General features: G+C 43.0%; 1 protein-coding gene across 13 annotated transcripts in view; it reads left to right on the top strand.

Annotated features, from left to right (window-relative positions):
* Positions 1 to 711: 711 nt before the first annotated feature.
* The window catches only part of ANKRD55 (ankyrin repeat domain 55), a 48,192-nt gene continuing 26,711 nt past the window's right edge, over positions 712 to 22,192 (top strand). For 5 of the 13 annotated variants that reach the window (XM_033085295.1, XM_033085294.1, XM_033085293.1 and 2 more), the window contains exons 1-6: positions 1,428 to 1,834; positions 9,628 to 9,750; positions 12,199 to 12,329; positions 14,364 to 14,473; positions 17,470 to 17,530; positions 21,156 to 21,284. In XM_033085295.1, coding sequence (XP_032941186.1) covers positions 1,795 to 1,834; positions 9,628 to 9,750; positions 12,199 to 12,329; positions 14,364 to 14,473; positions 17,470 to 17,530; positions 21,156 to 21,284 — 594 coding nt within the window. In that variant the 5' untranslated portion in view covers positions 1,428 to 1,794. Of the gene's footprint in view, positions 814 to 1,427; positions 1,835 to 1,857; positions 6,062 to 9,627; positions 9,751 to 12,198; positions 12,330 to 14,363; positions 14,474 to 17,469; positions 17,531 to 21,155; positions 21,285 to 22,192 lie in introns of those variants that run through there. The other 8 variants (XM_033085300.1, XM_033085298.1, XM_033085292.1 and 5 more) reach the window with 8 other exon arrangements.

The following is a 22,192-nucleotide window of genomic DNA, read 5'->3' as shown; positions in this document are numbered from 1 at the left end:
AAAAAATGTAACAAAAAGCAAAGCTTACCAAGGTCCTCTCCCCTTAAAGTAAAAGGTCTGATAAAAAACAAAGTGTGGAGACAGTTTGGCAGATACTGGGTTTAAAGTTAAGGACCCTGGGTCTGACATCCCCTGTTGCCATGGTTTAATCTAAGCAAGCAGCTCAGCCCCATGCAGCCCACAGTGGGATGGGGGAGAGAACTGGAGGAGTAAAAGTGAACTAACTCATGGGTTGAGTTAGAGACAGTTTAATAGGGAAAGCAAAGCAAAGCAAGGGATTTATTCACCACTTTCCGTGGGCAGCCAGGTGTTCAGCCATCCCCAGGACAGCAGGGTTCCAACACACACAACTGTGACTTGGGAAGACAAGCACCATCACTGTGAACATCCCCTCCTTGCTCCTCCTCCCTGCAGCCTTACATGCCACCATATGGAATGGGATACCCCTGCAGTCAGCTGTGGGCAGCTGCCCTGGCTGTGTTCCCCCCAGCTCCTTGTGACCCCTCCCAGCCTCATCGCTGGTGGGGTGAGGAGAGGAAAGGGCCTTGACACTGTGTGAGCACTGCTCAGCAGTAACTAAAACATCCCCGTGTTACCAACACTGTTTCCAGCAAACCCACACCACAGCCCCATACCACTGCTTTGAAGAAAATAAATTCTAGCCTAGCAGAAGCCAGCGCAGCTGGGCACCGTGTGTCTGCTGCACTGTGCTGCTGTAGCCAACCCTGCTTCAGCGCAGTAGTTTGCCGTCCCTCCACTGTCCCTTAACGAGCTGTGCCCGAGGAAGGCAGGCTCTGAGCTGGGCTCACTCAGGTGCTGCCCGAAGCCACGCTCCGGCCGGCCGCGCTCGGCACCCAGCGCTCAGCGGGCCGTGGCGAGCGGCGGGACCGCGGGGGGAACAGGGCTGGCCGGGACCGCGGGGGGAACAGGGCTGGCCGGGACCGCGGGGGGAACAGGGCTGGCCGGGACCGCGGGGGCGAACCGGGCTGGCAGGGACGGCGGGGGCAGCAGGGCCGGCCGGGACCGCGGGGGCGAACCGGGCTGGCCGGGACCGCGGGGGCAGCAGGGCTGGCCGGGACCGCGGGGGCGAACCGGGCTGGCCGGGACCGCGGGGGCAGCAGGGCTGGCAGGGACGGCGGGGGCAGCAGGGCTGGCAGGGACCGCGGGGGGAACAGGGCTGGCCGGGACCGCGGGGGGAACAGGGCCGGCCGGGACCGCGGGGGGAACAGGGCCGGCCGGGACCGCGGGGGGAACAGGGCCGGCCGTGACCGCGGGGGCAGCAGGGCTGGCAGGGACGGCGGGGGCAGCAGGGCCGGCCGGGACGGCGGGGGCAGCAGGGCCGGCAGGGACGGCGGGGGCAGCAGGGCCGGCCGGGACCGCGGGGGCAGCAGGGCCGGCCGGGACCGCGGGGGCAGCAGGGCCGGCCGGGACCGCCGGGCCCCGCACATGCTCCGTGTGCCAGCCCGGGCCGCTCGCGCTGCCCTCGCCGGTGACAGAGCTGCCGCAGCTCCAGGCTGCCCGCAGGCTCTGCCACAGCTGAAGACATGGCCTTTTTCGGAATCCCACATAAGCTTCCCGGGGCATCCTTTTAAGAGAGTCCATAACAGAATAGAATGTTTCCATCAGGCTCTTGCCTTGGCAACAACCTGCAGCCGTAAAGCGAGTTTAATTCTATGAGAGGAAGACGGGTGGCAGCTATCGTTTCACGGCGTACTGTAATATATGAGATTCTACTGTGAAAACCCTGGAGGTGGCATTTGTCTGGTCTGGTTGTAAATAATGAGATAGATCACAATGGATTTCAGTTCCTCGTCCGTGTTTGACCAGCACAAAGGTAAGTCATGTGCTACTGATTTCAAAATCCTCTGGTCCTCCAGTGTGTCCCATGCAAATGTACTGAGATTATTTGACAGAATCAATAACATTAATTTTTGGCAAAGATTAGGTTTATTTTGGTTTTATGTAAAGGAATTTCTTCCATCAGTTTTAGACCTGGATTGGTATTTCAGTCTATTGCTACAGCATTTCTAAAAATTAATTTTCAGCAGAATAGCAACAGTGTCTGGCCATTCTTGTGGTTAGCACTGAAAGATGCATATATATATATATATCTTTTTATATTGTATATTGGTCTTCTTGTGGTCATATATAATAAAAACCATTGCAGTACTAGCAAACTGAGCAGTTTAAAATGGAGTGAAAAATTTAAGAACAGCTGGGTTTTGTAAGTCTTCCCTAAAAGGACTAGAAGTGAAATACTTTGCTTTAGGAAATTTGTCTGTATAGGTGAGTATTGTCATAATTGCAAATTTGAGATGTCACTAAAATCCCCAGCATGAAGATTTCCTACATTGTAAGGTTGCTATGGAAATACAAATGTCTCTTTTTTTGTCTGTTTTGAAGTTATATGTTAAATTTCATGTCTTTATTTGCCAATACAAGCTTTTATGTCTTACAGCTTAATCCACTACAAGTGTAGCGGCATTCCTTTTATGTTCCCAAAGCAGGACACTGTCGTTGCTTGATTATGCCTGTTGCCACAAATTTCTCTTTTGGCTTACCAAACAATATGTGTGCAGTGGCCACAGTTTCCAGTGCAGACCTGCAAAATATCTGAGCTGACATGACCGCGCAGACCCCTCAGCAAAGGGGCTGAGTGTGAAACAAAAATGAAAGCAGGAGGAAGACAAGACTCTGCTCTTCGAGCAGCTGAGTGCTACAGGCTGTACTGTTATGCTTGGCTACACTTCTTTGGTGAGCCCGTAGTGAATACAGCCCATATGAAGTGGTGGGTTTGTGGCTGCCTTTCAGCCACAGCAGCACTCAAAGCCTGAGCAAGTCTTGGGAGTGCTGGTCTACATCAACCCAGCTGTTACCTCCATGTAGTGAGGGACAAGTGGGAACTAAAACTGAGTGATAGGAGAGAAAAAAAAATACTAGCAACAAGTATAATGGAGAAAGGGAAGTGCAGTGGTAGAAGGGGGATCTCTACTGGAGGAAAAGAGACAGGTATTCCTAAATCATATGTGAATGACGTAAGGAGCATTTTTCCCAACGGGACTGAGGCACGGGGCTGTCTGAGCTTCTGCAGCCCCAAACAGCCCTTCCTTCTGCTTCTGCAGCACTATGAGTGTCCTTTGTGCCACATGGTGACCCAGTAGGGCTCGGAGAGGGGAGGCAGAGGTAAAACTCTGCATGCTCAGAGACATGGGGATGGCTCCCAGGGAGCCAATGGAAGTGGAGCCAAGACTGAGGCTGGAATACCACTAGGGCTGGGGAAGGCAAAGTTAGGTCTCCAGATGGTTTAGGAGGCAGAAAGCAATGCAGGAGACCATGGACCCAAACCAGTTTATCCAGATAGAAGGGACAGAGTTGGGAGGCAGCATCTGCCTATACCTCCCTTTGTTCCTAATCTGCATCCCCCTCCTGCTGCCAGGCCACTCTCCACACTGATCCATCCTAATTTCTGTCCATCACCTGCAGCCTGTGTCACCCTCCAACTAGATAAACTCCCCTGCCAGAAGGTCCCCTCACTATACATTTATCATCTCTGCTTCACCAGTGCTGCAGGAATGCTTGCTCATTAGGTGATTTGTGATTTACTGCATGCCTTCCCTCCTAGCTGCGTGGGAGGTGGATGAGGAGCAGGAACACAAAGCACACAGTAATGGGATATGGAGCTCACTGGTTACCATGCAAAGAACACTCTATTCAAAGCTTACAGTATATAGTGGATTTTGTCTAAATACCATCTAAATGTGTTGGCACATTATTGATTTAAGCAGGTATATTTTTTTTTTAGCAAGGAAAAGCAGCAATTGCAGCAATTTATAACAATGGTAGAATTCAAACTATCTTTTAAACACACTACATTTCTCTGTTGTTCCAAAAAATAATACAGCTCTCCCCACAAACCCTTTTTTCGCCGTCCGGCACATCAGAAGACTCTGCCAACTACAAATAAAAATAAATACCCAGCATTCAAAGTTTGAAAAGCATACTGTCTCTTTGCAGCACATATTATGGTACTGCTCAGTAATATCTTATAATTCTTACAATAGCAACAGGAATATGAGACTTGCAGAAGGCAAGCAGCACCAGAAACCCCTTCCCTCCTAACATTGCATGGTGCCATTTAAATTAATGTGGGCTGTTCCTAATTTCAGATATTTACTAAATAAACAGAGAAACCAGACAAAGGCCTATACTGGTGCTTGCATTGCCAGGCACACACAGGGATTATTACTTCGTTAAATGTTCAATAAAAAAGCAATAGTAGAGAATAAATTACAGTTTTCAAAAACTGCACTCATCCACTTCCCACCTGATATGCTGAAAACAAATAAACTGCCCAGTATTGTGTCCTGACAGCAAGATGTAAGAAATTACATATGGCCTTTGGCTAGTGGTGGGGACAAGAGGAATTATGAGAGAGAGGGTAGTAAATTACACACATAAATATTTCTTCTTCACAATAAACGTGAATTATCCTATTATTCTGTCTTCAGTTTTTAATATTTTGTGGTTTAGCAAGTCCAAAATCAACCATTGTCAAGAGCTTGTATACCAAGCTCCAGCAAATTTATTTAGAACTTAAAAATCCAATGGGCTAGAAAGAATGCAATTATGTACACCTAATGTGTACTTTGTACCACAACACATCAGCCAACATCACAAATCATGTAAAACATGCATTCTTCATAGTACAGTCAGAGGAGAATTAATGTAATAAGAAGCACAATTTCACTGCTCTGAATCCTGTGATCATTCTGTATCTCTTTTTATATACCCTGTTTTCTGGCCAAAAGAAAACTACTTTGCCTTGAAGAAATTATACATTCTTAACACACTGCAGCTTATTTCAGATAGGTTGGTGTTTAACTTTGATTTTTTCTGAGGATTTAGCATTACCCTGTATGTCATTTAGTCTTTTCTTCCAGATCTTTCTACACCACTACTGTCAGCCTGCAGTTTTCCCCCTGTCTTTCTCTGTACCCAAGCACTTAAATAGATCTTCTGCCTTTCTGAATCTGACTGACAGCTTCCTTTCACCAGTATTACAGCAATTCTCTAAAATGTAGAATGTGTTTGAAATGGGACTAGTACTTACTGGCATTTATAGAACTGCAAGATAATAACAGAGTAACTCTAACACATTAGAAGACGAAGAATCAGGCATTTGATGGTTCACAATCCCTTTCTGTCGCATGGTGCTTGTGCCCAAGCCACAGCCAAGCCCCCAGCAGGGTAAGCTCACAGAGCAGGGGACATAAGCACTCAATACTTCTGCAAAATACCCACTCTCTGAACCATTCCTCTTCTACCCCGGAAGGTGTCTTCAAAAATAAATGTCCTACTAGCTTGTGCCCATACTTCTCCATTCCTTGACAGGGTAATCTGGAGGAAGATGAAGTAGTCATATTGTTCACCTGGAGCCAAGTGCATCCAGGACAAATGACATCCCAGTTCTCCCAGCATTTTCTGCTTTCTGTTATGTAAAGATCATTTATCTGTCTTCCTTCTCACTCCCTATCTACAATCACACAGGTCAAGACACCCCACTTGAAGTTGTGTCACTCTACAGAAATGGAATTCATGTCAGTCATCTTTATTCAGGTACCAACATGAGCACTCATCCATTCCTCCTGGCCCAGGCTCCCAGGCAGGGAGCCTGCTCCACCTGCCTGTCCTTGCTCTGGCAGCTAGGACTTATGTGGGGCGAAGTGTGAATCTTTGTGTTTTCATGCCACCATCCTTTAACAGGAATGGAGCCTGTGTTCTGCAAGAAGAGGCAGGAGCAAAACTTCATTCATTTCTCCATCCATCCATCCATCCATCCATCCATCCATCCATCCATCCATCCATCCATCCATCCATCCATAGTTTTACTTTCCCTCCTCATGCAAAAGGATAATTGCTCTCGTGAAAGCAGACTGAGGCCAGCAGAAGCAAAGGAAATGTGTCCAGGTTTTACCTAGAAGAAAAATAGGGCACAAATATTCAGAGACCAACATGAAGGAGTGCATCCTTGTCCTCATCTTCCTGCCGTAGCACCCTCCAGGTAAGGAACTGCTCTACCCAGGAGATTGCCCTTTTGTGGCTAGATTTCTCTGCTCCTGACAACAGGAATGCAGTAATTTCACGACCATAAGGCGCACCGAACTATAAGGCGCACTTTTTTTTTGCAGCAAGGCTCCGCCCCAGCTCCCCCCGCGCGGTTTCTGGCCGACACCCTGCCTTCACCCGGCAGCCATTGGCCCCCTAGCCCGCCTCCACCCGGCAGCCATGGGCCTCCAGGCCCGCCTCCACCCGGCAGGGGTGGTGCCGTGGGCCTCTGGGCCCGCCTCCAGCCAGCTGCCGTGTCGCTGCCGGCTCCCCCCACGGCTCACAGCTCACACTTCCGGTTTGGCAAATTTCGCAACTTTGTACATCAGATAAGGCGCACCAGACTATAAGGCGCACTTCCAGGTTCGAGGGAAAATTTTGGTCAAAAAGGTGCGCCTTGTAGTCGTGAAATTATTGTACTTAGCAGAAAAAAAAAAAGAGCACAAAATTTACATGTGTAATGTATCAAAGGAGGTGAGAGCCCCTTTGATTCACTGTCTGCCTCAGTACATCTAGCAGTTTCTTTCCCAGTGCCAGCAGCATTTTCTCTGTATCATACCCACAGAGTATTTGCACGACAGCAGTTGTGAGAAGAGCTGTGTCAATGCTCAGGGCTGGCACCTTCTGTACCTCCAGAGGCTGAACAAGAGAAGCAACACCAGCTATCAACCAATCAGACCTGATGTTTTTGCTGAGTGTACCAATTGTGAGAGGCATCTTCAGGTCTGACATAACAAGGAAATACTACTAACTGGACCCGTAGTAAAGTCACTTCTTTTTCTTCCTAGTCACTGATGATGACTCTCCAGCAGCAATGACTCCTCATCTCTCTCTATCTCCCAGGCCCACAGGACAAACTTTCTGAGCCAAATGAACAGTTGCCTCAGCAACAGACCCCTCAGCAGAATAAAAATCAAGTTAACATTTTTATTCACAAACTTTATGAAGTGTGTAATTTAAAATACCAGTAAGAAGAAATATTCTCTTTAGTTGAGGAGAAATGGAGAGGAAATCCGTAGCAAAGGCAGATTAATATCAGCTTTTAAATTTTTCCAAGCCTTCAAACAGAATTCCAGCTTTGACAGACTAACCTATTCCAGCGTAAAAGTAGATTGTGTTTCCATGGCAGCCAAATTTTTGAAGTCCAGAGTGTTGATTGCACCCAGTGAGAGAAGGTCACGTGGAGAATTAGGCTAGGCTGTGAAGCCCAGCATAGAACTCACACAGGTTCATCTGAGACAACATCCGATCACAACAGGAGTAGTGTGGCTAATAATTTACAATAACATTTAAAGATCTTTTATCACTCAAAAAATATAATGACAATGTTTAAAATATAATTTCTACCAATGTGTTACGAATAATGTAATATTTGATTATGATAACAGCTTTATAATAACTTTTCAATGCTCTTTAAACTATCTCCCTTTTTATCTGCATATCTGCACAGCTTACATAGTCATGTTATCTCCAGAAGTTTGACAGTACAGATAAGTAACCAGTTACTTAATCTGTCTTTCCTTCAGTCAGCTTTGTAGTGTGATTTAGGCGTTTTATCCAGCTAACACTGCAGTGCAGTGGCTGGACAAGTGATTTATTCTATAGCTCTGACTCTGTCCTGGTTTAGCCTGGAACAGAGTTAATTTTCCTCTCAGCAGCCTGTACTGTAGTGCTGTATTTTGCATTTAGTATGAGACTAATGTTGAAAACACAGTTTTAGTTGTTCCTAGTTAGTGCTCACCCTAAGTCCTGGACATTTCAGTGTCCTGTGCTCTGCAGTGATCAGGTGCCCAAGAGTCTGGGGGAGCATGGCCAGGAGAGCTGACCCAACCTGGCCAAAGGGATATTCCATATACAGACTGACATGGCCAGGGGATGAACTGGAGCTGCAGCATAACAGGCTGGGCATCAGTCAGCAGCTGGCAAGCAACTTCATTGTGCATTGCTTGCTTTTCTTCAGTTTTATTCATCTCTTTTTCTCCTTTTATTACAATTACAGTAATTTCACGACTATAAGGTGCACCCTTTTGACTAAAATTTTGCCCTGAACCCGGAAGTGTGCCTTATAGTCCGGTGCGCCTTATATGATGGACGAAGTTGCGACATTTGACACCCCGGAAGTGTGAGCTGTGAGCCGTGGGGGGAGCTGGCAGTGCCGCGGCAGCCGGGTGGAGGCGGGCCCGAGGACCCATGGCTGCCGGCTGGGGGCGGACCCAGAGGCCCGCAGCGCCACCCCTCCTGGGTCCAGGTGGGCCCTGGGGCCCGCGGCACGGCCCCTGTCGGGTCCAGGCAGGCCCGGGGGCCCATGGCTGCCGGGTGGAGGCGGGGCCTCGGCCAGCAACCGCGCGGGGGGAGCTGGGGGAGAAGCCTCGCTGCAAAAAACAAGTGCGCCCTGTAGTCCGGTGTGCCTTATATGATCTACAAAGTTGTGAATTTTGCCAACTCCCGGGAGGAGAGCCTTATAGTCCGGTGCGCCTTATGGTCATGAAATTAATGTATTAATAATGTTCTTTTTGTTCTGGTGGTGGTGATGGTAATGATGATGATGATGATTTCAATTATTACACTGTTCTCAACCCAGTAATTTTGCCATTTTCTGATTCTCCTTCCCACCCCATAGGGGTGACTGAACACTGGGGGCACGTGGGGTTAAATCCCAACAGACCCTCAGCCATTGTGAACAGTGCAGCTCACTGCAACTGTACTTCTTTTTGAGTTAATAGGGATCAAAAACATGAAAACAACAATACAACATTTTACATCAGATTTGACTCTTCACCAAAAAATCGACTCTTTTGACTACTGGACTTAGGAGGCTAATAGTCCACTTGAAGCCAAAGGCTGTGTTTGCATGTGGAGCGTGGCATGATCAGTCTGAAAGGAAGTGAAAAGCAAAGAAGCAAAGAGAATCATCACTATTATTTCTTTAGAAGGAAAAGTCTGAGGAATGTTCCAGAACAGGTCCTTCAAGGCATCTGCTTTAAATAATAACTCACACTGTAGCTGCCAGACAAAATTAACTTTTCCTCGGTTCCAAGCAATAGTCCACTTTTCCTTTTCACAGGAATTATCAAGAAAAACCATTGCTGCCAGAAGTTTACTCTCCCGGGAATATAATTCCTTTGGACATTGTAGGGAAGTGAAAAGCCTCAGTCTTCTGACTTGTGCAAGGATAATACTGAATTTTAAAACACCTGAGTCCTGATTTCATCTTATCTCATAAAAGTGCAGCCGGAAATATTATGAACTAGTTCAGTTATTACATTTTCTCTCAAGTCATGTTATGTTAGTATGATTTCTTCCAGAATTTTTTTAAGTCCTTTCAGTGTCTATGTTTGAAAGTTTTTGGAAGAAGTTATGATGCAAGCAAGTTTCAGATGACTAACAAAAACCACAGTGCTGTTTAGACACACTTTGTCCCACCCCAATTCATTTAAACTCAGTGAGACAAGTGTCATTACTTTGCTGTTTACCATTTGTACTTGCTCTCTGTTTACTCATGGATGTGCTCCCTCTCTGCAGCTGATGCAGCCGAAGAAATCGACTTGGCTGTGGTTTACCAAGCAGCAGCTAATGGTGATGTGAACACCCTGACTGCAGTGATCCGAGAGGATCCTTCCATCCTGGAATCTTGTGACAGAGAGGGTAAATGAAGGCACAGCATGTTCTCAGGAGATCTGTTGCTTCGGCTTGCAAATTAAACTTTCCATTTTTTTATTCTGATTTTTTAGTTCAACAAATTATATTTAGTAGCAGAATATGGGAAATCTGAGTTTTTCTTTGGAACATCCACTGGAAATAGAGTTTGGATAATTCCTTCCCCTTGTAAGATTTTTTATATGATTACAAATAAGCTGTTTTACTATAATTAGACAGTAGTTTACCATTTATTTAGTTTATCTTATTTAGGGAGATGACTGAGAAACTGTTGACATTTCAGGGGAGGAAAAAGAATATTTTTACCAATGCCAAATGATAAAAATTCTGTACATCTCTAAAGCAGAGCTTTTAGTATGTGTACGGTCACAGTTTGAATGGTTTTGTCAAGTAGTTTTTTCCAAAGGATTGGTTATAGAATGTGCAATTATCTAAATTATCTGTTTTATTTGTCAGGCTGTGCTTATTTTGTGTTCAAGTTACTATTTAATGTTATTACAAATTCTTGTACATTGGCTGGCTTTTATATGCATCTGTTTCCTGAGTAAGAACCACAGACCTCTGGAAGCTGTTCTCAAGGACAAGTTTTTTTTGTCAGAAGTATAATTTTAATTGCAGTTTCTTATGAAGGGTCCCTATGAACACTGTCTTTTCTAATCTTTAACAGCTTTTTCCAAGCTATCGATTTTTCTTATACTTTAAACTAGGCATTCTAACAGATATCTTTAAAACATCTACTAGTAAGTATGGAAAATTTACTCAAGACAAAATAGTCCCTATCTGCTCATTAATGGGAGAAAGACTAGGTGTGAATGGTGGGTGAAGTAGGTGGAGATGGACTGGCCAGGAGTACTTCAGCTCCAGAACTAAGTTGTCTCCTAGGTTGTCCATGCAAATGTAACTAAAGACCAGCTTTCTAGCACAAAACATAGAGCTCACAGCCTGCACATTTGTCAGCCTCTGCATGACCTCAGATTAAGTAGTACAGTAATTTCACGAATACAAGCCGCACCATTTTGACTAAAATTTTGCTCCCACACCGGAAATGCGGCTTACACTCAGGAGCGGCTAATATGTGAATAATTTTCTGACATTTACAACCTCAGAAGTGCCAGCCAGGTTGCCGAGCCGAGCACATGCCAGTAAAAGCCGGCATTTTGTGATTGTTACAAATTGTTACTCTGTTGTGCCGCAGGTGGAGCCTGGCTCCCTGCAGGCAGCACGGGGGGCGGGAGAGAGGCGGGAGAGCTCTCTCCTTCCCTCCTCTGCCACAGCCCGGGGGAGAGACAGGGGGCTCCATCCCTGCCTGCCACCACGGGACAGTGCCAGGCCAGGGCGAGTGAGCCCAGAGGCAGCGGCCGGCCTCGAGCTGCCCCGCCGAGCGGCAGCGCCAGGCTGGGCCACCTGGCCCTGTCAGCAGACCCTAGCGGGCCGAGCCTGCACAGCCCGAGCCGAGCCAGTAAACCCCGCCCTGCTGCGGTTCTGTTACTAATTGACAACTTTGTTGCACACGGGTCCTCGCTGCTAACAACAGAGCGGCTTATACTCAGGTGCGGCTTATTTATGGACAAAGAACGAAATGTTTGCCAACACCCAGAGATGCAGCTTATAGTCCGTGCAGCTTGTATTCGTGAAATTACTGTACCTTTGCTCAGCAATCTTATTGAGTCTAGTAAGAATAATTATTCCTCAACTATATATTAAGTTTCTAATAGTCTTATGGTTTTTAATACTAATGTTTATTCCCAACCTTTGTCAGATTCTGAAGGAAAATCTCTTGCTGTTTTTCAACAGTTAACAAAATGGAAGTAAGAGGAAGCAATTAATGATACAATACTTCACAAATAAATTTGAGTATTAGGTTTAAATGTTCAGAGGTTTTACAAAACAGAAAATTTTTGCAGGACATTAAAAAAGTTCTTATAAAAACAGGAAATAAAACATCCTAGAGCAAATCCAGATTTCAAATTAAATTGTTCTCTGCATAAAGGGCCAACTGACACTTACATACCTTTCTAAGGGACACAACTTCATTTTTAATTAAGTGTTTTGCATATACAGACAGAATGAAGCTGGGGTTTGAGAAAAGCAGACAAGCACTATCTGGCTACTAGTCATTCTGAAGAACATCAGCCTCCAAAATGCTGTACAAAGACAAGGGTTCATTTTGGGAACTTATCAACAGAAAAGCACTTTCTCCTCCAGAAGCAGAGTTAATGAGGCAAAGCTTTTGCTAATATAGTCATGCTCTTTTTAAAATCAGTGGTCAGTGACTGTCATAGTTGTCTCCTGACTTTAAAAAGCTGAGTACAACTTTGGACAGTTACCAGGGAAAGGATTTGTTAGTTTGCCAGTGTTAACATTAGAAAATAAGAAACTGTATCTTATAGACATGACACAATGAAATTGTAAAATAAATTTGGCTTTCTTCCCTAGGTTGCACACCCTTGATGCATGCTGTGTCAGGACGCCAGGTTGACACAGTGAAGCTTCTGTTGAAGATGGGAGCCAATATTAATACTCAAGATGCCTGTGGACGTACCAGTTTATCTCTGGCAACTTATCTGGTAATAAGACTTGGGGGACAAGGATGGAGTGAAGGGAGTAATGTGCAGACCTAATAAGATTTCTGCTTATACTACAGAGAAAAAAAGCACAAAACATTTGGTTCTAGTCAGCAGTGGAATAGGTTTTGAAACTTTTCTACTATGCAAAGCTGGAACAGTGATTATTACAAGAAGATGAAGACTCCTGTCAGAGACTCCTGTCAGAGTATTCTTTCTCTCTCATAAAATCAGTGCATGATATGAGGATCTCACAGGAAAATAACTTGTTCTTTTGCATCCTGAAAGTCTCCTCTTGTTCTTAATGTGCAGATTGACTTCTCCCCCTTGCATAGCCAGCATTAGATATTTATGCTCAAGTAAGGGCTTTCCTATATCAAAATCTGGTTCTCAGTTGACATATGTTCCTGCACACCACATGAACCAGAGCATTGCTTCTTTTCAGTGTGGTGCTGGACTTTGGATGGCCAGGCTGACAACTGAAGGTGCTGCAGGTACTGGTACACATGTTCAGATCATAAACAATCCAGTCCCCTGATCAACCTACATGCAAGTGACAGGAGGGCAGACATCCCACTAAGACATTTGGGAAAGGAGTTGTACTTCAGAATCTATCTGAAGCAACAAGGTCCTCTTCTCTAGTTTTCTACTCCTTGCAGGAGATAATTCAGGTTTCAGAGAGAAAGTGGGGACCAAGTTAGCTGAGCAGACTGGGTTTCCAATATTAATTGGATAGAAAGGAAGGAGTGTCCAGCCATGGCTGCACAGTATGAGTTAAGCTGGATGACTGCCAGCTCGTTTAAACAGGCACTGTGGCAGCCTAATTAAATGACATCCCTTGCACCTAGTTTCTTCCTGAAAACTCAGGACAAAAACAATGTTCCTGCTTAGCTATGTAATATTCAGCCAGAAAATAAGTGTAGAAATAACAAAACAGGCAGTCTGATCCAGTGCAAAGAGCATGCCCCACTTACTTGAGAACAAACATTTCCTCTGCAAGATATTTTTAAAAAATCCCATAATAAGTGTCACGCTTCTTTTTTTCTTCCTCTTTTCCCGGAGGGGAAACCTATTCTTTGGAAAAAATAAATTACTGGAAAAGATTTAAACCACCCAGGCTTCTAAGTTTCCATTTCTGTTTCTGTGAGGGATATAACAAGAAGTCCAGAGAGAATTCAACTGTGATGTCTGTCCAGACAAATGCATTCAGGAGAGTTGCACAGTCAAGACTGCGTGTGGCATTTGGTGGTCTTGTACTGCAACCAAGAGCTCCAACAGGAGTGTTCTGATTCCACCGTTCCACACATTTTCCCCAGAAATGCTCATAATGCCAATCCAAAATAGCTCATATGGGTCTTTATCAATTGCCTGCTGAGGTTTTAACAAAACACTTCAACTAATGCTTGATTTTTGTCAGACTTAAGTATGTGCTAAAATATTTATGCAGTCACAACCAGACTGTTTACTTGCTTTTATGTTGAGGTGATCAATAGAAGGTTTTAGTCCAAAAACAGATTAATTCCATCTGTTTTGGTGCTATTTTCAGTCTAACACTGCCACTAATACAAACTTCTGCAACAACATTTATAAGACCACACCCTAAGGCTTTTTACCATTGATTTGCGATCTTTGCTAAAATCTCACAAACAAAATCATATTGAGTGCTCATGTTGAGTTTAATCTGGCATGATTGAATTCACATGCAAGAATATGTGTAGCATTTGCTAGTGATAAAGGAATTAGCAGGTTTTTAATCATTGTTAGTGCTTGACACAACTGCAGGGAAAACAAACAAAACAAAAACAAACAAAAAAATACAGTGTAAACGAAACACCTCATTACAGAAACGCACAACTGAGGTAACTGGAGACCCAGACTCCAACAGGGAACTACTCTCAGTGCTGAGAAACCTCTACTGAGAAAAAAAGTCCAGTTCCTCTCCTAACAGAGTCACAAGTGATGGCCATCACAAACAAGAAAATATCTGGCCTTATACTTTTCATTTTCCTCTTTGATATGCTCCAGTTTCTCTTTTAGGGCTGGCTGGAAGGCTGTGTCAGCCTGCTCAGGAATGGTGCTAAGCAGAACATACCTGACAAAAACGGGAGGTTGCCACTGCACGCTGCCACCGCAGAGCCTGACGTGAGGTATGTGCCCGGCTCCCACAGCTCTTGCTGGAGAATCTCTCAGGTAGCCGGCAACCCAAGGAGAGCCCACAGCAGGAATAATAGTTGTGACAGCTAAACATTGTGACCTGTGTCTTTGTTTAGTGGTTACTGTGAAGGGGATAGAGAGAAGGACAAACATTGTGCAATACTTGAGTACCAGAGATCGATCGCCAAGTAAAGTGAGGAGCCTATTTTAATATTGTAATAGCTGGAGGAGGGAAAATAATTATAAAAGAGGTTGAAACCCTCTGTTGTGTTTCTCCTGCCCAACTACCTTTCTGTGCTACCCACATGAAGTATTACAAGACTCCTTCTCGGGACTTCTCCTCTGAGTAGCATGGCAAATGTGAGAAAAGTTTTCCACAAGACAACCTCTCTGAAAATCCCCATCCATAAAGGGGAAAGATTGGTGGTCTGGCTCATTTTTAGCTACTTTTGCTGAAGGTAGAGTAACAGCTACAGAGTGTGTTCAAAAGAACTCTTAAGAAAGATTGTCTTTTTCTGATTCCAGCCTGTGACAATAGGAAGGTTAAATAAATCTTGATTTGTACATCTGAATAAATTCACTCCAAAAACTCCCCTGAGTAGATCATGTATGAAGGTATAGGAAGACATTAGAAACAGGTAAAACATTCAGTACATGCAATATGTTCATGTGACTTAATCACTGAGTCTACAGTTTTGTTACTGTAACCATATCAGACCAGCTCAGACATCTGACCATTTCTGCTGATCTTGTTCTCCACATTTTAACAGCTTTATTCGTTTTCCATGTTGTCTTTGCTCTTCATGCATCACTTGGAGAGAATAATTTGAGATTTCTGAAAAAAAAAGTCACCGTCATTAAACAAAGCCAACACAAGAAAGAAAGACAATGTTTGTACAACAGCACACATGTTGCTACTTGAAAGGGAACACTAATCTTCTGAATGTTATTCACGTTCTCCAAGGACGCAGACAGACCTTTCTTCTGCACAGTTTTCTTTTTCCTCTATCTTCCCACTGGGTTTGCCCCATGCCCAGACACAGGCCTGGAGCACTGATGGGGACGTTTTTCCATCATGGTCATTGTCAGTCCCTTGAATCCTATGTCATTGCCAAAAGACAATATGCAGTGGCCAGTTGTGAAATACTTTTGCAGCTAAATTTGGAAGCTGGCAGTCCACTGCTACAACTTCACATGCTGGAGGTAGCATGGAAACACAGAGACAGTTCATGTATTGATTTGATAATTTACCTATGTGCTTCCAGTTCATTCCACAGAGCCTAACAGGCAAGGTGGAAAGAGAGTCTGTTCCTGATCTATGCCTTTAAGAGTGGATGACAGAGAAACCTTAGCTGCTTGGTTGGGTATCTATACATTTAAATGTTAGCCCTTATGTTGCCGTGATTGTCTAATGATGTAACTGAGTCAAAGTTTGTTGATGATAAAGACTCTAGTCAAATAGTTAGATTTCTTTCACATACAGTGGTGTCATTGATCATATCTGGAGTTGAGCCACAAACCCCTGTATCAGATTATAAAGCTATGTGATGAATGGGTTTTACAAGCATACTATATTTATCTCACTTTCTTTTTCCTCATTAGTTGATATTTACCAAGACCTGCTTTCAGACATTGAATTTCTGAGATTCTGAGTTATTTTGCTAAATGGCAAGAGAATCTTTTTTACTTTTACAAACTTCTACCAAACCAATCACAACAATCCTAGTGTCATCATTTTCAGATTTCCTACAGCATGACTCCATTTAGAAAAGGTATGACACCTCTTTTCTACAAGAATTTATCTTTTGAATAATTTAGATAGCTAGTTCTTTATTACTGGTAGGAAACAACAAATTTGACATGAAATATTCTCAGCTTAACCTAATGCACACACCTGAGCATAGTTCAGTCCAGAAAATACACTAGAATTGGTTGAAGGTAAAAAGCAGCAAAATATTTTCATTCAGTCTCCTCTGCATGGGAATAAGCACAGGATTTATACATTTGTTTCTGTGTTACCTTTAAATTTATCAAATTTCCTTCCTTTATACTTCATTATCTTTTACTTTCCTTGCTAAACAGCATGTCTTCTTCATGTCCGTGTTCTGAAGGTTTCTGGCAAATTCACACCTTCAGATAAGCCACAGGTTTGCACAATGATCCACTGAGGACACATCCTTCCTTTTGCTAGAATCCTAAGAACATCCTGTACATTCATATTAAGATTGGCTTTGTTACTGCATGTGACTGGATGGTGTGTTTCATTTCCATGGTCCAGCCACGTACATGATCCAAACATTTAGCATCCTGCTATAAAACACAAGCATCTTTGCTAAACATCTTCACAAGATAGCAAAAGGAAAAGGAAGTGTTAAAAAATACTATTGTACTTGAATAATATTTCATGTAACTACTTTATTGTTCCCTCCACCAGAGGGGAGTGTTTGTAGTCCAATATTCTATAAAATGTGCATTACTATGTCTTATGCCATAATAATGGTCCCCTTCCAGCAGACATTCTGTAAGGCCTCATAAAATATTGGGGTTTGTGTGTGTAAACATACAGCAAGCATTGTATACACACATATGCACACAAATGTGTACATTCCATCACATTAGTCCGAGACTTAAATAGAGTGAAATATTCTTACAGAAACTGGCATCTCTTGTTACTTTAGGACATTATAAAATATGTTGGTGGCAAATTGCTAATCTACCAAAAACTACACACATGTACAGTATTATACATTCTGATTCTAGTCTAGCAGTCAGCACAAGAGTTATTCTGAGTGGATCTTCTGTAATTCCAAGCTCTAAACTTCTGTTGTTACCATAAGCCATAAAGTCCTATTTGTTTTGCTCACATGACAAAGCTCAGACCTAAGATTCTGATTTTTCATGAAATTGCACATTTTGTTTTTTAAACAACTGTCGGTTTTTCAAGTTTAGTCAGGAGTACAGCACACTGATTATATCATTGCTTCCACAGGCTTCTGAGCTTGCTTCTGCAGCAGTCAAATCTTAGTGAAATTAATCACCAGGACAATGAGGTGAGTGAGCTTGTGCTACAAGTCACAGTCCCCGGCACTGGGGGCGTAGAAGCCATTCAATTGTACCATAAGGCTATGCACTAGTCAAAAATTTCTATAATGCTTTTGCCAAACTCCGCAAAATATTATCTTATTCTGCCTTCTATACACTATGCACCTAGTAGGCCAATAAAGCTTCTGTCTATTCAGCCAGCTATGAGGTACCTTGAATCTCTTTAAATCATTTGTCAAGATAATAATTGCCCTCGATTCTTCCGAAGTTAGACACTGGACCAAATCTTCACTTTTACCAATCATAAGTGTTCAAGGCCAGACTAGGTGGAGCTCTGAGCAACCTGGTGTAGTGGAAGTTGTCTCTGCCCGTGGCAGGCAGGTTGGGACCAGAGATCCCTTCTAATTTAAGGTATTCTATGACTCAATGATTCCTTGATCCCACCATTCATCTATTGGTCTCAGGAAAAGTATCAGACAGCTGGCATTACAGAGAACAGTCATGGAAGCACAAAAATTTATGCTGTTGTCTTCCATGTGGAATTGTACTTAGGAAAGAGTTAACTTCCCACATTGAGAGACTTCCCATGTCCTTCTAGAAATAGAGGAGCCAAGACACAAGAGAGATACTGAGCATCTTTTCATATATTTCTCTTAATTCTAGCAGTTGCTTAAGGCTGTGTCTCTTTTCCACAGTGCCAGAATGACCAGAATGGCCAAATTTTTCCTCTTCGTTTCCCACTGAAAAGTCTTCAGACCTTGCTTACAAAACCCTAAACCAGGCATATGTATTGTTTTGATGTAGAACTATTTTGCTAATGAATTGCATGGAACAGTGGATCATCATTTAAAGCCACATATTTTGCTTTAATGCATTGCTACATGCAGTTTAGAACTTTTAGTCCATCTCATTGTCATGTGGCACTGGCAATATATTTGTTCAAGTGTCAGTACTGAGCCCTCAATACTCATGTTTTCTGAAAAATGTGAATCCTCATAAATGATTACAACTAACAGAGCTGTTCTGCTGGCATAAGTAAAACACTTCAGTTTTCCCATCTGACACTTGAAAAAAACACCCTGATTAATGCATGAACACGTAAACAATAAGAAATACATCTGGAGGTTTCATAGCTTCCACAACTGTGTCTTTCTGTGGGTTTATTAGTGAAGCCTGTGAGATGACAATGTGAAGAAACATTCCCTGTAAAAGCCTTGAATCTGAGCAAAACAAGTGCCACACTATGTTTCTCAAAGCCATTTCTTGGCGTTTGTCCTTTTATGTCCTGTACTGCTCCTTATTTTTTATGAATGTGCAATTGTGTGGCTGTCTCACCCCTAAGATTGTCTTCTGTTGGACCTTCAGCTTTGGCAGTTCTGATACCACTCTCATGCTTCCACTCACAAACAGTAGTCTGTCTACCTACAGATGCCACTCAAGAGTGGTAGCTCAAAGCACAATGGTGCAAATGGTGTGGGCTAGGCAGCCATTGCCTGCTGCAGATAGTCCACACGAGTGAGCTGATGCCACAAACAGCTCTTTGCTCAGTTGGGCACCCGAAAGGACATGTGGAATGTACAAAGTATTAGAAAGGAAATGGAGAAGAAAACAGGAAGCTCTGTTTGAATCCTTTGTACAGCCACATGGCTGCAAGAGTAAACTGAAAAAAGATACACAAGAAAGGGAACAGAAAAAGGACTACAAAGATGATGATAATAGTTATAGAGCACCTTCTTTACATGGGCAGGCTAACTGGAGCAGAGTAACTATGACAGGACTTTCAGCTTCACAACTACATCAGAGGGATGATACAAACCCGTGGTATCATCAATGGCATAGAAATGAAAACAGAATTATTAACTAGTCTGGAGGTTTTGCGTATAAAAATATGGGGACTTCTACAAAAATTTTCAGTGGATAGTTTCAAAGAAAATGAAAATAAATCCTTTTTCAGAAAATGCATCATCACCCTTTAGAGGGCTGGGTGTCACACAAAGTCTTTAGTCTGATTACTTAATATCTGGTAGCAGTATGTTGTCAAGCCTTGTTTCTTATATTTTTGCACTAAGCATCTGCTACTGACCTCTCTGAGTTTTGTCACTACACTATATAGATTTTTGAAAACTATCCACAGTTTTACCCTCTTACATTACAGCTCATTCTGCTGGCTACCACCAATAGAACCAGAAAGAAAGTTGATTTTCCAAGATTTTTTTTTTTTTAGCCATATCAACGCACTGAGACAGGATGACAGAAGGACAGCCTCCTACATTGTGGTTTCCCCTTCTTCAGTGATTTTCGTGCTCTCCAAGACTAGTTACGAGCAGTCATTTCCCAGCTGGAAATCACTTCAGTGAAGCCTCACAGATAATGTCTGTCCATCAACAGTACTAAGTCCCTCATGCCTACTGACATCAATGGCAGAGCTCCTGTTAATTTCAGTTGGTGCAGGAGTTTACCCTCAATCTTGATTTTACAAACCGAAACCTCCATGATTGAGCTTTGCAAACCCTAAGTAAAACCGAAACTGCTCTCATTCAACTGCTCTGTTTTGTTATCACCCATACTTAAGCCACATGGGAGCTTAAAAGTCTTCTAAGATATGTGATGAGTGAGAGAAATGAATGCTAAGGCATTCAGGCTTTTAGTCAGAAAATCACTGCAAACACTTTAATGCACTGATACATTGTCTGCATCAATATAGCTCATACTTTACTGGGTTGTTACCAACTGGCTTTATTGGCTTTCTATTTCAAGTTTTAATTGCTTTTCCACTGAACTTTTTTTTTTTTTTCTAATGCTTTTTATCCTTTTGGAAATCAGGCAAGACTTTTAAAATGCATTTTTTTCTGGTAAGAGAGAAAACAACACCTGTCCAAAGGGAAAACGTTACTACAGCTGAAAAACACTAGCAATTTGTTGGAAACATAGTAAATCAGTCAACTTATACAGAAAATATTAATTATTATGGATATATATTAAAATACAGGTGAGTGTAACAATGCTGAAGGTGCAAATATTGGGTATGAATTCTCTGATCTATTAAGACTGACTGGATGGAGCGAAGATGGAATGAAAATGCAGCTGAATAGCTTACCATTTGCTTTGTTTTCTCCCTGAAGAGTAAATATAAAATGTTTATATTGTGACTATTTTGTGGGCATCACTCTTTAGCTCTCTAGCAGTTCTTTAGCTTGCTGACTAGTGCCAGCTGCAGTAGTAGCTTATAATATTTATTTTGGATCAAAGACCAAACACAAACATCACACTGTGTAATGCCAAAGCATCAGTCTAAATCAGGCTTTTCTGGCAGGATTCAAGCTGAGCGGTGGAGGAGCTGTGCCCCCAGCCATCATGGCCCTGACCACATGTTATTTATAATAGGCCATATGCACATATGGAGGAAGCATTTGTATTTGTATCCATTTTCTATAATAATTCCAAAAAGCTAATTGATTGGTCCCCCCTTGTGACTCCACCAATTCGGAAACTGCTACTAACTATTTCAAATCATGGTGAAGAGGGGAGATTTCGCCCACCCTGAATGGTTTCAGGGCTCCCTAGCTTATCTACACACTTGAAAGGTGCTCCTGCAAGTGACAATAATTTGCCCTCTGGGTTTGTGGCTTACAGGGAATGACTTCACTCCACTGGGCTGCATTCCACAACAGACCTCAGCACACCCAGACTCTGCTGCACAAGGGAGCAGACCCAACTCTGGTGGACAAGGACTTCAAAACAGCTCTGCACTGGGCAGTACAGGTGAGTCCCAGTGGGATGTTTATTGAACTGAGTTGACTATTGTGGTGTCCTAAATACTCGTAAGGAAACAGTTTGGACTGTGGAACAAGGAAATTGAATGCTAAGAAGGCCCACTAAGCCCCAGTATTTTGCCAGTGGGTATGGATCAAGGATTTAGCATCTTGTTTGGAGACCAAGGCATACCTAATAAAGGTTTAGTCCAGTTGCCCTGAAGTTTTCATTTATCTCCGTGGGACTATGTGTATGCTTCATGTTGAACTCATGCCTAATTTTTTTTTTTTCACTAAATCAGGTTTTCAGAAACCAGCAGCTGACTTGCCAAAGGCATTTGGGAATAAAAACTGTAAACACAAGTTAAAACACATTTAAAGAGCTACAGCTATGAAATAATTAGCTGAAGGCCTGAGACACTACTTGTATGGGGACTGGAGGACACATGGAGCTAAACACATATCCTGCAGAGATGTATGTTCCTATCTCACATGCAAAAGAACATTGTCAAATACTCAGGCCACCATTAGAGAAACAAACCATACAGCTTTAATATGACATTAAAAATTGTATTATGTAATTGTTAGAAAATTATATAAAATATAGCATAATTTTCCTAGTCTACTGCAGAAGACTGCCCAGATGAAATTGTATGTTTTTACTTGCTCTCTTGCCACAGCAAGTTCCAGTATCAATGTTCAAAACACATGCACAACAGCTAAGCCAATTCACAAAAGAATCCACCAACATTTTTATACAACTACCAAATATTTGCATCCTCATCTTTTGGTCTAAGTTTGTTCTTTTAAAAGAAGTGTCAACAAGGAAATTTAGAAGTTCTGAACTGCCATATACTATATTTGTTATGGGGTGAGGACATCTGGACAAAAAATCTGTTTCCTTCGATCACAGCCTTA

This window comes from Catharus ustulatus, chromosome Z, assembly GCF_009819885.2.
Source record: "Catharus ustulatus isolate bCatUst1 chromosome Z, bCatUst1.pri.v2, whole genome shotgun sequence".
Lineage (NCBI taxonomy): Eukaryota > Metazoa > Chordata > Aves > Passeriformes > Turdidae > Catharus > Catharus ustulatus.
This window is presented reverse-complemented; position numbering and strand designations above follow the sequence as displayed.